The following is a 17941-nucleotide window of genomic DNA, read 5'->3' as shown; positions in this document are numbered from 1 at the left end:
AGGTCTTGGTTTGACGCCACCTGTACGTTATGTTGCTACGGACACTAAAGATTGTGTCATCTTACTCAATGTTAATATTAAAATCAGAAGCGTGGAGACTGAGTCAACCTCACGCAATAATCTGCGGATGCAAACATTTTACTTTTTTAAAGTAGCAGGCTGCCTTTCTACTGTGCACTTTCAAATGGCATAAGGACATAAGGAATGACAAATATACATGTACAGAAAAAAAAAAAAAAATCGGGTGCTTTTTTTTCTCCCTACAGTAACCTGATTTCTTCATGTAAACCAGAAACCCGCTTTCCTTGATCGGGGTAAAGGTAAACCGGTCAACGCAAGCATTTACAATAAAATAAACAAAGTCGGAATAAAACTGAAGTGAATTAATAGTTTGACACAGCCAAACATCGAACTCACTTCAACACAGAATGTCAATGAGGCTAAACAGGAAGTTCAAACGCCCCGACAGGGGTCAAATAACCAGTTTACAGCCGCCCACCCCTCCACCCCCCACCCATCAGTGCGTGTGGATCAGGAGCTCTCCCTAGTGGCCAGAGCCGATCACAGCACTTTGAAAAATATTTGTTTTTCTTCATTTATTTGCTCAATCAAAGCAAATCGAATGATTTTTCCAAACATAATTAATTTTTAGTCATAATTGTTCTTTATATATATATATACACACACATATATATGTATATAATTCTGTTTACCTGTATTACCTCCCGACCCCCCCGGCCCCCAACCAAAAAAGAAACCCTAAAGACTTGAAGTGTTTAATTGTTTTAATAGTTTTAAGCATTTTATCAACATGTAAACTGATCAAAGAGAATGAATATATGAATGAGCATTTCCTCCGTCACTCCACAGAGTTTCCTTTGAGTGTCTACAACAGTATGTACACAGCGTTACACTAAATACCTCACAACACGGTCCTGTGGAGTTTTTCTTTTCTCTTTTCAACCTTTGACTTAATGTTGACACTGAAGTCTTGCTTTAACAAGGGGGAAGGGGGGAGGACATACAACATATTATTTGCTGAATCCCTGGGCGCTGAGGTTTCCGAGGCAGAGGCCACTTACTTCCATCTGAAAACCAGACTCCATAGATGTGAGTGGGCCTTTAATCTGCTTCCTGCTATCCTAAAGAGGATAAATACACCTTTCCCTGCTATCGGAGGGCTTCTCTCAACATGAGTCATGAAATATGGGACACTGTTCTGATTCACAAAAACAAAAGGCGAGTTTAAAAGCTTGTTTGGTCCGTCAGAAATTTACTGTCTGCCTTAACTCGAAAGTGAAACACTTTGTGAACTAAAATAAACAATAAATCAGCTCCCTTTAGATAAAGTGCCCCAGTAACGGATCTCGAGTCATCGCGTACATATGTTGAATCATATGGATGACAAATGCAGTATTTACCCTCCTGTCTTCATCTCCTTTTGAAGGGGGAAATAATATAACACAGAACACCAGTTTGACATCGAACAAGGTCACACATCATCACCTCACGACAACAACAACAAAAAAGAAGCACCGAGTATCTACTTTGTGAAAATGTATTTCTCGTCCCGATCACGCACTCACTCACTGACTTACTTACTCACTCATTCACTCACTCAGTGACTCACTTTCTCACTCACTCACTCACTCAGTGACTCACTTTCTCACTCACTCACTCGCTTTCTCACTCACTCACTCAGTGACTCACTTACTTACTCACTCAGTGACTCACTTTCTCACTCACTCAGTGACTCACTTACTCACTCACTCAGTGACTCACTCACTCAGTGACTCACTTTCTCACTCACTCAGTGACTCACTTACTCACTCACTCAGTGACTCACTTACTCACTCACTCAGTGACTCACTTTCTCACTCACTCACTCGCTTTCTCACTCACTCAGTGACTCACTTACTTACTCACTCAGTGACTCACTTTCTCACTCACTCACTCGCTTTCTCACTCACTCAGTGACTCACTCACTCACTCAGTGACTCACTTTCTCACTCACTCACTCGCTTTCTCACTCACTCAGTGACTCACTTTCTCACTCACTCAGTGACTCACTTACTCACTCACTCAGTGACTCACTTACTCACTCACTCAGTGACTCACTTACTCACTCACTCAGTGACTCACTTTCTCACTCACTCAGTGACTCACTTACTCACTCACTCAGTGACTCACTTACTCACTCACTCAGTGACTCACTTACTTACTCACTCAGTGACTCACTTTCTCACTCACTCACTCGCTTTCTCACTCACTCAGTGACTCACTTACTCACTCACTCAGTGACTCACTTTCTCACTCACTCACTCGCTTTCTCACTCACTCAGTGACTCACTTACTCACTCACTCAGTGACTCACTTTCTCACTCACTCACTCGCTTTCTCACTCACTCAGTGACTCACTTACTCACTCAGTGACTCACTTTCTCACTCACTCACTCGCTTTCTCACTCACTCACTCAGTGACTCACTTTCTCACTCACTTACTCACTCACTCAGTGACTCACTTTCTCACTCAGTGACTCACTCACTCAGTGACTCACTCACTCAGTCACAAACACTCGTAACCCGTTTGGCTGTGAAACAGGACGCTATGAACACGGCGGTTTTCCTCTCCCAGGGCATGTCAGTGTGTTCCAGTGATTAGACACCACCGGGGAATCTGCAGTTGCAGCCATCAACATGCGTTAGATTTATACATTTGTATTGTGTGTGTGTGTGTGTGTTCTTCTGGGACTCTGGAGAGAGTGCTCAAAAAGACCCTGCGATGGCTGCAGCTGCACTTCGTCCAATATGGTAAATCCTGTCCCCGTATGTACACTTGTAGCTTTGCTTGCATTTTGACACGCTTTACAGATGTGCTAGCCAGTGAAGCATCTGCTTCTGCTCACTCATTTCCCGACAAACGTAGAGGTGGAAATGGCGAAATGTTTCCGTAGCCAAGTTCAGCTCCCGTGGATTGGTGTATTATTCAAAAGGTAGTTTTACGTTAAGTGCAGTAAGCGACAGCTAAATCTGAATCTGCGCTCACGTCGACGACGTGTGACGATCAGTTCTTTGGTTACTATTTTTAGCGCCGAGTCCGGTCACAACTCTGAGCAGATGGTTTAAGGGCTTGTTTTGTCGAATAAAACAGGCCCGACGTTAGCTTGTTGGTGAAACATTAAATACATCTAGAGCCTAACGTACACGTGTCTAAGATAACCACAATGTTAATCTATTCTTACTTTGTTCTATTTTGAGTTACATCTTTAACAAACACACATGTTGTGTTTGCATCGAGGCCCCTTGCTTAATTATCAAACCTAGACGGCCCGTTTCATCACCGTTCTCACTTCACGGATGTCTGGTCACTGCAGAGAAATAAGTGAAACATCGAAGCTTTCTTTTTGCTTTCTCACAAGTTGACTCGTGAAGCTGAGAACGCTTCCCTTTCTCCTTTCCCTCCTTCAAAGCGCTTTAACATTTCTAAAAGTAATCGACACCTTCTGGTTAATCTCTGATAATATCACCAACTCATGATGTGGTTAAATATTTATCGGCTATGTTCAAGGCACTTTGCATGTTTTGTCCATCTAAGAAGGAACAGATTGGCCCTCTGGCTCGTTGGAAATAAAATCAGGGGGAATATCAAGTGCTGCAGCGCTGACCTGCACAAACACACACCACTGGTTCTGAGGGGAAGCGGCGCACGCGCATGGGAAGCTGCTTTCACGCGTTGCCTGGCAACACGTCGTGCAAAGCCAGAGGACGGGCTTGTTGCACCGCGGCGGCGGTTAAAGGAGGGTTCCAGCATCATTTCAATTTAATGTTAATTGTTCGAGAAAACAACTAGACGCGCACAATTCATTCTGCCCCATTACAGGCAAAAACGGTACTACTGTTGGGATAAAAAAACATTTACGCTTTTAAAGAATTTTCTTCTCTAAATAGATTGTCATATTTGAGCTAAATGCTAACATTAGCATAGCAACACCGCCAACATGTTCATGTGAACCAGTTTCCTGCGTTCGCCAACTTAGCATGCTAACGTCTGCTCATTGGCACGAGAGCAGCTGGTGCTGATGGGAAAATCAGTCGTTGGGTTTAGAGATATTTGTGGTCAGAAAATAATAATGTAAAAAATAAAGTATTGGACTAACAATTTTTGACCTGATGACGGCGCTAGAGGACTTAAAGGTCTCCAGAAGTTATTACACTTGATCTAATAATAATATCTAGCCGCTAGAAGGACTAACACTCCTGAAAACCTAAGACATGGTATAAAACAATGCTGTTCCCCTTCAGCCTCCCCACATTCCTATTTGTCCCAGACTATCTGTATGCTAACTGAGCATCCATTAGGATCCACTAGCATATTGCCAACTACCACCGCTCCAAGGAGAAGATTTCTTTATCGCTTGAATCTTTTAAAATGGAGGCTACCTTTCGTTCGTGGGAGTATCTCCTGAGAGGGGGCCAAAACCCTTGAAATCATGCTGGAACCTTCCTTTAAAATTCACGAGCTGGCTATAACATTATGGGCGGGAACAAGTGGGAGGTGTACCTGTTCTTACTACAGTGAATAAAGCTCATCTGGAGTGGTAGACATGGTGCTTGCATCAGAGCTGATTTGGCACCGCATGAGAAACTACGGCTGCGGGATGTCCAAGCAGTTAATCCTCGTTCCCACTGCCGCCTCTGGGGAGTGAAACATCCTCTCCAGACTGTACATGCAGTTATGCTGATTTAGTGTCCTGGTTAGTGAACTGGCCTGAGAGCTGTGGCTAAAGACGGCACGTTATACGATATAAACAACCGAGGTAATGCGGTAAACGCTCCTTCATTTCAGAGCTCTTGGCGTTCTGGCGGCGGCTGAGCAGACCTAAATGACTTATGATGAGGGTTAAATGTACACTGAGAGGCCCGACAGCTCGGCCTTTCAGCACCAGCGGGGCTCGGTGGCCCGACCCTGTGTCCCTAAATGTCTGTCTGTCTTTCTTTTGCTTTTTTTGCCTTTCTCTCCACGACGCCGTCCGCCGTGTCAGGCCTTCCCTGCCTTCATGTATGCGGGGATGGTGCCTCGCTGGGTCAGACCCTCAAAGCGTTTGTACGTGTAGTTGAGGAACACCCAATCCTTCGATTTGAAGTCCGGCTCCGTGGCATTGGCTGTTGAAGGACACATAACAAGGGTGTTATTATTGTGCCACTTGAAGGGGCAATACAGCATGTAAATGAAAAGGGCCCCTCTCAAGCCGGTATAGTAGAAAGAGAGTAATCATTGTTGAGAATCTGTGTCAATAATCTGTCATGCTCTGTCTGAAGCGAAACCCTGGGCTACGGTTTGCTGCAATGTGGCTCGCTGAGGACGAACCTGGCTGAAGGATGTCCGACTCGGGGAAGTCGTCAAAGTTTGAGGTGTCGTCGATGCTCTTGATTTCGATGGAGATGGCTGCGGGCCGCTCCCTGTGCAGGCAAGACGGGGAGAAACATAAGCAGGGTTCGCTTTCATGCGGGTGGAGTCCTTGCTGGCTTCGTCTGTGTGTTAAAGTCCCCGGCTAAGAGTTTTCATAGTCGAATCTGATTGGTCAAGCCTCCCCTATATCGTCGACTGATCTCCAAATCATGTTATTTTTAATTTTGTTTTTATTTTCCCACTGATGGACGCTGTTTTGTTGTGTGTCGAGGTGCAGCGCTGTCATAGTACTGAAACTGAGCGGAGGACATCGATAGACAGGCACCACCGTTTAGAAGCCTGCTTGCTTTTCATGGTTGTAAATAGAACTTTTGCCCTGACAAATTCTATTTTACCCATTGTAGTAGTTCACACACCGAAAGGTGACAACCGAAAACGAGAGAGAGAGAGAGAGAGAGACTAAATATATCTTGCGCTCGGAGAGTGCTACCTTAAGATGCGAGTGCTCTGATCATATATTGTTGTTATTCAGCCTTTCTGGGTTAAAATATTCAAATAATTAAAAAACCTGTATTACAAAAACAGTAGAATTCAAAGGCCGATATTGATATTTAAAAGATATACATTCTGATTTCTTTAGAGACAGTGTGCAATTCTGTGTAAAATGTCTGACAGGGGCTTTGTGTTCATGTACCTGATGTGCTCCCAGTCCACCGACTCAAAAAACTTATGACTCTTGATCTCCTCCACGCTCACCGCTCCAACCCTGTTCTCGGCATCGGTGCAATACCTGGAACACACAAACCACAACTGTCAACAACACAAACATTCATACACTAATTAGACAATCATTCACTGCTAAGCATGTTTAGCACGTGGCCGTCACGCAAGCTCGTAAAAACTAAATAAAAGATAAAAAAGAACACAAATAAAAATGCATCTTTACATACTTTAATATCAAGTCTTTGGCCCTCTCGGAGATGGGGACTTCTGGTGGGAAAATGAGGGTTTCCTTCCAGTTCATCACCTTCCTGTATGTCTCCTGTGGCGTCTCAGAGCAGAAGGGCGGGTAACCTGAACACAGCCAACAAGCATTACAAAACACAGCAACACAACCTGCAGAAGACCACTGAAAGCAGCCGGTTCATTCCTGTGGCAATCGGCCATGCAACATGTAAGACGGCAAATTATCTACTGAAATTGTTCCTGTGCGCAGTAAATATTAAAGGGTAGTTCTGATGTGTACCAGTACAGCGTTGTACTGCTGTGTACGAGGGCAAAAGCAAAACAGTTTAGACACAGACAGAAAAAAAATCTGTTTCCAGATTGACTTAATTAAACCTCTCTCTGCCTTATATCCAGAAGAATGCCTGCTTACCGATGAGCATTTCGTACATGATGACACCCAGAGACCACCAGTCACACAGCTTGTTGTAGCCCGTCTGCAGGAAGACTTCAGGGGCAATGTAGTCCGGTGTTCCCACAGTAGAGTACGCCTGAAAGTCACAGAAAGATAGAACACGAGGGCTCTGGGTTGGAATATATTTATTCAGTCCAACATCTTCCAGTCAGGTCGATGATTTACATTAAGTTAACCAGGATTTAGAGCCTGTTGTCTACATTTTTGCCGAAACCAGGAAGCTATATTTCAGATTTTTCTTTTCTTCTTCTGCATCTGTCAGTATGAGCACAAAACTTTGTATGCAATTCTTCCCTTTCTTAAAATTGCTTACCAGCTGCCGCCGGTTCTTCTTCCAGGTTTCTGCTTTCCTCTTGGAGTTCATATTTTGAAAGGCTGCAAGAGGCGGGAGAGCAAAGCGAGTGATCGCGTCAACACTTAGACTAGATCAGGGGTCCCCAAACTTTTTCCTGAGAGGGCCACATAACGTTTCCCTTGTCTGCTGGAGGGCCAGCCGGGGTGGGACAGCTAACCTAACTTCCCAAACGCTGTCGACATCTGAACGCTGATTGGCCGAGACGCGACATGTCCCATCAAAGATGTTTTATTGCGAAGAGCACTACTCCACATTTTCTCCGCGTCTCACTGCAATCTCAACGGCAGCGGGCAGGGTGAAAAGAAAAAAAATCGGAACGCGTCTCTAGTATTGTTCAGGGGGCCGGTCCAAATGTGGAGGCGGGCCGGATGCGGCCCGCGGGCCGTAGTTTGGGGACCACTTGACTAGATGAACTTTGCAAAAGACCAAAGCCGTGTTTCTCTAAAGGTGCAATGGCAGTTTCCACCTATTATAGTGCACTTTCATATATAGTCTTGTTATTTCTTGTGAACTCACAGAAATCACTGGGCGGGTTGTGTGTCAGGTTCCTGTAGAATTCTGTGCGATGAGCCTTCTTCAGTCCCGTACACAGGCCAAAATCGGACAGCTTCACGTGTCCCTGTGGGCAAATGAGCATGAAATAAGTCTCCACGGGCACCACGGCGCGTGCTGTTACCGACAGCCCGTGAAAGCGTGTCTGTCCTCGGGTCTCACCCTGGAGTCCAGCAGCAGGTTGTCTGGTTTGATGTCTCGGTGGATGAAGCCCAGCTGGTGGATGGAGTCGATTGCCAGGACCGTCTCTGCGATGTAGAACTGAGTGGCCTCTTCGGACAGAGTGTCCTTCTTCATCAGCAGGGTCATCATGTCGCCTAGCAACAAGGGCAGAGGTCGGCACAACATGTTTGTCTGTATCGCTCACGTCACAGAGAATCATCCTGGATGCAGTTCAATGAATCTGTTTTAAAAACACTCAACATACTAATGACCCTCAAATGCGAGGTTCACGCAAATGGATCTGTGCTGACCTCCAGGCAGGAACTCCATGATGAGGTAGAGGTTCCTCTTGTCCTGGAAGCTGTAGAACATCTTGACCACCCAGGCGCCGTCCGCCTCCACCAGAATATCTCTCTCTGCCCGGATATGGGCGACCTGCAGGGAGACAGAAGGCAGCGTGAGACGCCTACGAAATGTGGCAGCCGCTTCCACGGCGTGTCTTTAACATTCACCAGAAGTGCGCTGCCGACCTGTTCTTTCTCCAGCATGTCGGCCTTCCTCAAAATCTTCATGGCGTAAATGTGCCCCGTGTCTTTCTTCTGCACCAAACGGACCTGAGGGAGACGACATCACAGTTGATTTCAAGAAGAGTGCAAATGGAACTTAGCTGGAATAAAAGAGCAACAAATGGTGTTATTGTCTTTCTAAAAAAGATTTGCAACCGCACCTCTCCAAAAGCCCCCCGTCCGATCACTTTCAGGGACTCAAAGTCATCTAAGCCAAGTCGCGTCCGCTTCAGTCGCAAGAACTCGGTCTCCTTGCGGGCATGCTGCGAGCGCCGCATTACTTTCTGCAAAACATGGACAAAAAACAGGGAGTCAACTGAGGGAGTCCAAGAGAAAGATTTTTAGAAAGGAAAGAACACTGTTTTTTGTTCTTCTTTCTTTCATGCAAAGTCTTAACTGTACCTCATCGTCTGGCAAACCCTCCTCATCCATGGCTTTCTCCAGCTTCTTCTGCCTGTGAACAACACAATTGTATTACACAAACTGAAAATCAGGAATGAGGGCTACACGGCACAAACATCGCACGTTACTTTACAGATCCTGAAAAATGTTTGTGTCGGGGTGGTAAACAGTGAGCCGGCTGTCTTTAAACCATGTTACCTGGTCTTCAGATCAGTTCTACAGGTAATGTGAGAACACAAGAGGCAGATTATGGGATGCCCTTTGTTGCTACATTTACACGCAGGGAGCGACTGAGGGGAGCGACTCATGCACTGTGGATAAAGGAGAGGTTACTTATGAGTCAGGAAGTTCTTCTGATGAATAGACACGTACAAGATTGACTTGAATGTATACTAATCAATACTGATATTCCACAGATGCCATAGGTTGGGTGTGTTTCTGTAAATTTATTTGGAGTAAAATGACGTCCCTCCTCCAGCTCTCAAAAAAACTCCCGACAGGTGTCGTCACTGTTTTCTTACAAGCCGATCTGCCATTGTAATTGTGTGTATACTTGTGGTGGAGGAAGAAAAGAGCTGTCTGTCACTGAGACTGACTGAGTGTGCTTTCAAAATAAATACAATGTTGGCCGAAAAACTAGACATTTTTGGGTGATATTGTCATCATTAGCACTTCTTGAGTTATGGCCAAAAAAAGTGTCTGTGCGCGAGGTCCCGGTGACCTTTGACCAGCAAAATGGAATCTCTTCTTCGCTGAGACGTTTCACCTCATCTCGCGCTCCTCGTGCTGCGTGAGCAGAGTGCTGTAGAAGTTCTCCAGTGTCAGCTTGGCCACGGTCACTCTCTCCCGGGTGTGGTTGCTCATGGGAAGGGTGTCTACAGTCCCTCCCGTCATGGCCACACTCTCCTGAAAGACAATACAAAATCAATTCAGTACTCCAAAGAAACAGAGAGGAGCTTTACCTCGAAGACTTAAACAGGCGCCGCCACACACACACGACTACTTTAATAAGTCAACCCCTGCGCCACTTGGGTTTCTGTGAGCTACAGTATCGGGTGTCGGGCTGCAGGCAGCATGAGGCAGCGTTTCAGCATGCGCATTAGTAAAGTACACTTTTTTTTGCTGCTTGATACTCAAGGAAAACTTGCATGGGTCTCATTTTCCATGATTAATCTTCAAGAGAAGTGTGTGTGATAGAACACGATTAGCCCCAATGTAAGGGTTCTTGGTGAGTGAGATGCAACCAACCAATCAGTCCATCTCCCTACATTTCTCAAACAAGGAAAGCATGATAACAACCTGAATAGGAGAAAAAAAGCTCTTTGCAAATATTTCTTACAGAACGGATAATGTTGACCAAGAGATGATATAAAACGGCCTCCCTCTTTCGAGAGAGAATCAAGAGGAGTCAACGCTTTCAGCTGCTTTTGTGTTAAACTTCAAGAAAGTAAGTCATTTTACAGCTTTTTCCAATTTATTTTTATTTTCTATGAAGAGGCAATCCCCAACGAATCACCCCAATCATTCTAGAAACATTTCCTGGATTTATTTTCATATGGAAAATAAATGTGCAAAGAAATCAAAGCACCAATGTCCAAGATATTCTGACATAATATTACCTTTTATGTGTGCGTGTGTGCTTCCCGTAATGCAAGTTCATAGCTTCTTTCATGAGACAGATGTATGACTATTTATGTCTGGTGAATGAACTAATCTTAACGTGTGCAATCGGTTGAGTGTCACTTTAAATACCATCAATCATGTGCTGGGCGGCTCGCGGTCTGCAGGGTTGCATTCCAGGAACTAATCAGTGAAATCTGGACTGATCTCTCTCAGTACACATTCCTTTGCATCTTTACTAATCTATGTTCATATCAAACTGACGAAGATCGATTCGAGAACAAAAGTCACCTGAGGAGGACTGTCATTCTTTCTGGTTCACCTAACCACAGCCCTTTAGTCCTTATTCATGGGAACTACTTTCTCTAAATTTGGTGTGCAGATTTTCTTACTCTCAACATGAGCACATTTGAACGTGTGCGATGGAGGGCAAGAGAGAGGTGGGGTGGATAAGTGTGTGCACCATCACAAGATTTCAGCAGAACGCCATCAGACAGAACGGACTTGAAGGACCCCATGTTTCGTCTAGCTTTCTTTTCCCGTCCCGGCCGCGACAACAAGATGCTTCCGGACTTCTGAGAACATTCTCTGACTCACTGCTGCACACTGCCTGGTTCGGGAGGTTTTTGTTTCAGGGAAACTGGAAAATAAAGTGATTGTCCAGTTCCTAAGGTTTGTGCAGATGAGCGCAACATTCCTCACAAGCTCAGCGTAAAAAGGGAGACGCCTGCTGATAATCACTGAACTGGCAATTTGAGTCAAACACAGAGCGTTATACACTGTGTCTAAAGTTTATATTGAAAATGCTTGTGTTTATGGCCGCTTGAGGCATATTCGATATTGTCTCACCTTTTTGGTCTGCACCATGTCTCTTTAGTTGCTAAATGTTCCCCACTACATTCACCGTCATCTGTTGTTTGTAACTATTGATTGGAGCTATTAAATATTGTTTCAGCACCGAATGCTTTCCCTGGTTGGTGCAGATCTAACGACATTTAACGGAAATCGACTGTGACATAAATTTAGATTAAGAAGAAGAAAAAATTCAACTGAGAGAAGAAGACTCAAACTTTTTATGACATCAAGCATAAAGTGTGGAGCTGCTCCAGACTTCTTCTTTCATAGTACCTGATGACATCACAAATGTGAATTTTAGCACTCTAGCTTTTGGGTTTGAGTTGTTCGCGTTTACTGGGATTTTTTTAGACCATCGGAATGACATGTATGAAGATTGAAAATGTGAGTGGCTCCCCTTTAATATTTACTTCATGACTTGGATGTGTATCGTGCTTGTTTGCCTGCTCAGTGGAAAACACCTTCAGCTCAGTCTGAACACCTCTAGACCCCCCAACTAAACAAACAAGGCTACACCGCTTATAAGGAAGGCACGATGAAAGCAAGCTCACTATGTGGAGACCAAAGCATGCAGCCTCAAACACGGGACAAATATATGAGGGGCCGTGAGGGACATTATTCAGAATACCCTCTCACACACACTACTGAAATGCTCTCACACACACACACTAGTGAAATGCTCTCACACACACTACTGAAATGCTCTCACACACACTAGTGAAATGCTCTCACACACACACACTAGTGAAATGCTCTCACACACACTACTGAAATGCTCTCACACACACTAGTGAAATGCTCTCACACACACTACTGAAATGCTCTCACACACACAACTGAAAATCTCTCACACATACTAGTGAAAAGCTCTCACACACACACATGATATGAAAAGCTCTCATACACACATATGAAAATTTCACTTGAAACGGAAGGCATTTCACTTGCAACGGAAGGTGCAGTGTTGCCAGGTCCGCGGGTTTCCCGCAGAATTGGGCTACTTTTGAAGTGTTGCCACGGGTTGAATTTTGTGTCCGCTGGTTCGGGTAGACCTATTTTGCATGCAAATTACATGAATATCTTTCAATAAAAATCCATATTTTAAATGAAATAATTTATTTATACCCAAATCCTACCATAAACTGCTTTTAATGCTGGCATACTAAACGTTTGGTGTTACTTTGTAGATATTACAATACATTTGGCAATGATAGCAATGCTGTTGGACTTTAAAAGCAGTGTATATGGTTTGGCACGGGCATATTTTGAGTTCTGATATTGGGCTGGTTTTTGGGCTGGTTTTGTCACACAGACCTGGCAACCCTGGGAATAGAATAGAATAGAATATACACTTTTATTAATCCCCAAGGGGAAATTAGTTCTCTGCATTTAACCCATCCTTAGTTATTAAGGAGCAGTGGGCTGCGGTGAAGCGCCCGGGAAGCAACTGGGGGTTCAGTGCCTTGCTCAAGGACACTTCGACTTGCAACTAATGGGGAGAGCGGCGATCGAACCCACAACCCTGCGGTTGCAGGACGGCCCTCTTACCCCACTGAGCTAAAGCCGCCCCAGGTGTTTCAGTTGAAATGGAAGGTGATCAAGGATGGCAGATCAACAATGTGCTCAACAGCCCTTAAGCAACGGCGTTACTAAACAACATATTGGCCTCAGCGGAGACAATCAGAACACTGTCTAATGCCTCAACTGTTCGGCAGCAGCCGGTGTTACACCCCTACTGGTTTTCAAACCTACTGGTTTCCCTACGCGTGCCTGCGTTGCGTTCTCTTCACATCTGCAGCGGGGCTCTGTCTCGCTCACCAGATTCGTCACACATTCACAAACATATTGCTGGAGATCTTCAAGCCACCGTTCATATCCATTTCGGCGATTACGATTGTATAAGTGAGCAGTGCATCACAGCCACGGATGAAGAAATACATTTTCGAAAAAATAAAAATAAAAAGATCGCCCGACCTGGTTTCGATCGCAAAAGGAGACTGCACTCAAAGACGCGCAGTCTGCACGCTGCACCACCAGATATTGAGAGAGGGCGAGTGCAATCACTGGCACCGACAACTCACTGGCACCTCACTGGCACCTCAGTGGCACCTCAGTGGCAAGTCTGTGGCAAGTGCCGCTCGGTGCCAGTACTCAGCGACAACTCACTGGCACCTCACTGGCAACTCACTGGCACCTCACTGGCACCTCACTGGCAACTCACTGGCAACTCACTGGCACCTCACTGGCACCTCACTGGCAACTCACTGGCACCTCAGTGGCAAGTCTGTGGCAAGTGCCACAGACTTGCATAGATAATGTATTTTTTTAGACTTACTTAAAATATGCAATACGATATTGCTGTACAATACTGCTGTACTATATTGAATATTGTTTTGCTACTACTACGTTTCACTTCGTAATATATAACACTTATATACCATGATATGTATAATGTACCCGCCTTTCTTTAATAATAAAAAATATATAATTATTTTTTTTACCATGTCATACTGTTATACCTCCATGAAATTCTCCTTTGAGGAGATGCCACTGTTAGTCTAAAGTTTAAGCACTGGCACTCAGTGACACTTGCCGGCACTTGCCAGCAGTTGCCAGCAGTTGCCAGCAGTTGCCAGCAGATGCCACTACTAGTCAAAAAGTGCCACTACTAGTCAAAAAGTGCCACTACTAGTTAAAAAGTGCCACTACTAGTCAAAAAGTGCCAGCAGACGGAGGGTCGGCCGCAGTGACGAGTCTGCGACGATTTAGTGACAAGCTTCACTGAAGTGCCCGGACAGCGGAAGAAATCACTTTCATGATCACAGAATGGAGGAGCTGCGGTTTAGCTAGATAGATAGATAGATAGATAGCTAAAATAGCTAGATACACAGATGGATATATATATATATATATATAGTGTCTTTTTGTAGACACTTACTTACAATATGCGATAGTGCTGTACATTACTGCTGTACTATATTTAATATTGTTTTGCTTCTACGTTTCACTTCGTAATATATTGTAGCGACCCTGTGAAGTGGCTGTCAATCAAAGTGTGGCACCGTGCGTGCTGGTCGAGGGGGCGTGCCTGTGATTGGCGGAGTAGAGGAGGCGGGGTTAACCTGTCGGAAAACGGAGTTAAGGGTGGTTGACGGGAACCGTTGTTGTTGACTTTCGACCTGCTAAGCTGAGAGGAACACGCTGTCTGTGTTGGTGGATGCCCAATAAAGGGAGGATTAATAACGTCGTCCCGTCTCCGTGTCATCAGTGCCATAACGTCCGAGACGTTACAATATCATGGTATATAAGTGTAATAGATTACGAAGTGAAACGTAGTAGTAGCAAAACAATATTAAATATAGTACAGCAGTAATGTACAGCACTATCTTATTGCATATTGTCAGTAAGTGTCTACAAAAAGACACTAATTAATATATATATATATATATTAATTAGTGTCTTTTTTATATACACACATCCATCTGTGTATCTAGCTATTTTAGCTATCTATCTATCTAGCTAAACCGCAGCTCCTCCATTTTGTGATCATGAAAGTGATTTCTTCCGCTGTCCGGGCACTTCAGTGAAGCTTGTCACTAAATCGTCGCAGACTCGTCACTGCGGCCGACCCTCCGTCTGCTGGCACTTTTTGACTAGTAGTGGCACTTTTTAACTAGTAGTGGCACTTTTTAACTAGTAGTGGCACTTTTTGACTAGTAGTGGCATCTGCTGGCAACTGCTGGCAAGTGCCGGCAAGTGCCACTGAGTAGCTGCGTCGCTAGGGGGATCTCGCCCCTACTGCAGATATTAGCTTCTGCTCAAGTAATTTATATATTGATCCATTAAGTCGAAGGGATCTGAAACAACTGGTTACCTTGAGCGGATATGTACACTTTGAAACATGTTTAGCGATGCTTGTTCGCAACATAAGAAATGTGACTTAATGGATCAATATATAAATTACTTCATTGCTATCATTGCCAAATGTATTGTAATATCTACAAAGTAACACCAAACGTTTAGTATGCCAGCATTAAAAGCAGTTTATGGTAGGATTTGGGTATAAATAAATTATTTCATTTAAAATATGGATTTTTATTGAAAGATATTCATGTAATTTGAATGCAAAATAGGTCTACCCGAACCAGCGGACACAAAATTCAACCCGTGGCAACACTTCAAAAGTAGCCCAATTCTGCGGGAAAACCGCGGACCTGGCAACACTGCACCTTCCGTTTCAAGTGAAATGCCTTCCGTTTCAAGTGAAATTTTCATATGTGTGTATGAGAGCTTTTCATATCATGTGTGTGTGAGAGCTTTTCACTAGTATGTGTGAGAGATTTTCAGTTGTGTGTGTGAGCGTATAGTTTTTCAGTAGTGTGTGTGAGAGCATTTCACTAGTGTGTGTGAGAGCATTTCACTAGTGTGTGTGAGAGCATTTCACTAGTGTGTGTGAGAGCATTTCACTAGTGTGTGTGAGAGCATTTCAGTAGTGTGTGTGAGTGCATTTCAGTAGTGTGTGTGAGAGCATTTCACTAGTGTGTGTGTGTGAGAGCATTTCAGTAGTGTGTGTGAGAGCATTTCAGTAGTGTGTGTGAGCATTTCACTAGTGTGTGTGTGTGAGAGCATTTCAGTAGTGTGTGTGTGTGAGAGCATTTCACTAGTGTGTGTGAGAGCATTTCAGTAGTGTGTGTGAGAGCATTTCACTAGTGTGTGTGTGTGAGAGCATTTCAGTAGTGTGTGTGAGAGCATTTCAGTAGTGTGTGTGAGAGCATTTCACTAGTGTGTGTGTGTGAGAGCATTTCAGTAGTGTGTGTGAGAGCATTTCAGTTGTGTGTGTGAGAGGGTATTCTGAATAATGTCCCTCACGGCCCCTCATACAAATATGTCAATCAATCTACAAATAAAAGTAAAGCATTTAGTCACAATTAATAGAAAATGGTTTTAAAGCTCAGGAATGTGTGTGCATCCCCCACACACCTGAGCTTTAAAACCGTTTTTATGAATGTTGACCAAATTGTTCGCACACACACACACACACACACACACACACAGTAAGTGACTGGACAGGAAACCCTTCCATCCAGAATGAAAGAACTCAGTCATGACACCAGAGGAAACACACACACACACACACACTTATTGGGAACTTAATGGTGTGCATCAATTATTCAGAAATATCCCTAACATTGTGCAATATAATTTTACGCATCTGGAAAGCAGCCGGTTATTCGAAGTGTTTGTTTTTCACACAATCTTAACATATACTTCAGAATGAGCTTCAAACTTGGAAAGAAAGGCCAACAAATACATTATTTACCAACATATTGACGGGTGCGTTTCGCCAATGTTATTTCAAAGTTAAAGTGAGCAAAATAAATGCCAATGTCTGACTTTGTGGGATTATTGCGTGTCGACACGGTAATGCGTGTTACGCAATGTGCTGAATTACACGTGAATTACACGTCCTCCGTCCACCTGCGGAGACCGCGCGTGGTGGACCTGCACGGACCGTTAGCTCCGTGCACGCGCGCAGATCCGGTCCGTCGAACGTTCCTCCACTCACCTACATTTGAACTTTTTTGTGCCACCCTGACAAAACCTCTATCTGTCACCACTGCTGCTTGGCACACGACGGCTGACATTATATATATTCTCTTTTTTTATACTAATACGTGTTTAATAATATCAGGTTACTTAATGTAGACGTTGTGTCCGTTTGTTGCCGTTATGTGCGTTAGCTAGCTAACTGCTCTGTCTGGCAGGTCCCATGAAAAATCCGACATCATTCAAATAAAGAATATTATGTGGGAGATGTTTCACTTACCTCCGTGTCCTGCTCCAGAGTCAATTATTGGCTTGCCGCCACCCCACGATATAAGAGAAATTGAATTTTTGTTTTTCTGCCTAATATATAGGCAGCAGTCGGCTAGATGCTCCAGATATTGGTCACCTTTGAGAGGAACTTATCAGGCTGCACAGTAAATATCGCCGAAATCAACACCAAATCATAACAAATGTGCGCTGGCGTTCACAGCAAGCTAACCTGAAATCATTTTAAATTATTGAGCTTTTTTCATTTGTATTCCCTGAACTGGAATATCAGCGGTTCAAACGCCTTTATCGCTAAGAAAATAGATATGAAATGAGCCGTGGGGCTTCCTGGGACCGTCGGACTCATCAGACGCTCCGTTCACGTAACGGCGTAGCATTTGATCGACGTCGGCAAGAACCAATCAACGATGAAGAAAGAGTCCCGTGGTGTCCATTGGCCAATCATATATGCAATATTCATGAAATTACATGCGCATCAGCCAATGAGAAGATCTAAACCGCCCCGCGAGTGTTGCGTTCCAGGACGCAGGTTCATTTGGCTCGCAAGCATCTGCGGCTAAGAAAGAGCTTGCCTGTGGCTCCAGTCGTTGTAAGCCTTGTTACATAATTGTATTGGTTATGTCAATGCAAACCGTTAAAAACCGAATTAATATTATTGTGATACTATTTTAAATTAACGTCCCACAAACAACATTCGAGATGTGTTTTTTTTTCTTCACATATATAGCAAATGCCATGTGAACTACAAGAGGCTATCTAAGGTC

The 17941-nt window shown here is 44.1% G+C and overlaps 1 protein-coding gene across 1 annotated transcript; it reads right to left on the bottom strand.

Annotated features, from left to right (window-relative positions):
- Nucleotides 1-771: 771 nt before the first annotated feature.
- LOC130200585 (serine/threonine-protein kinase 38-like) lies at nucleotides 772-17481 on the bottom strand. The gene is made up of 14 exons (XM_056424986.1): nucleotides 17170-17481; nucleotides 9634-9773; nucleotides 8868-8919; nucleotides 8627-8749; nucleotides 8430-8513; nucleotides 8211-8334; nucleotides 7900-8054; nucleotides 7702-7804; nucleotides 7144-7205; nucleotides 6789-6906; nucleotides 6361-6484; nucleotides 6105-6200; nucleotides 5369-5460; nucleotides 772-5163 (listed from the first exon to the last, which is right to left on the bottom strand). Exons 2-14 carry the CDS (start codon nucleotides 9759-9761, stop codon nucleotides 5039-5041), a joined length of 1386 nt encoding a protein of 461 aa, XP_056280961.1. The 5' UTR covers nucleotides 9762-9773; nucleotides 17170-17481; the 3' UTR covers nucleotides 772-5038.
- Nucleotides 17482-17941: the final 460 nt, after the last annotated feature.

This window comes from Pseudoliparis swirei, chromosome 10 (genome assembly GCF_029220125.1).
Source record: "Pseudoliparis swirei isolate HS2019 ecotype Mariana Trench chromosome 10, NWPU_hadal_v1, whole genome shotgun sequence".
Taxonomy (NCBI): domain Eukaryota; kingdom Metazoa; phylum Chordata; class Actinopteri; order Perciformes; family Liparidae; genus Pseudoliparis; species Pseudoliparis swirei.
Note: the sequence above shows the minus strand (reverse complement) of the source record. Positions and strands in the feature narration are given on the sequence as shown.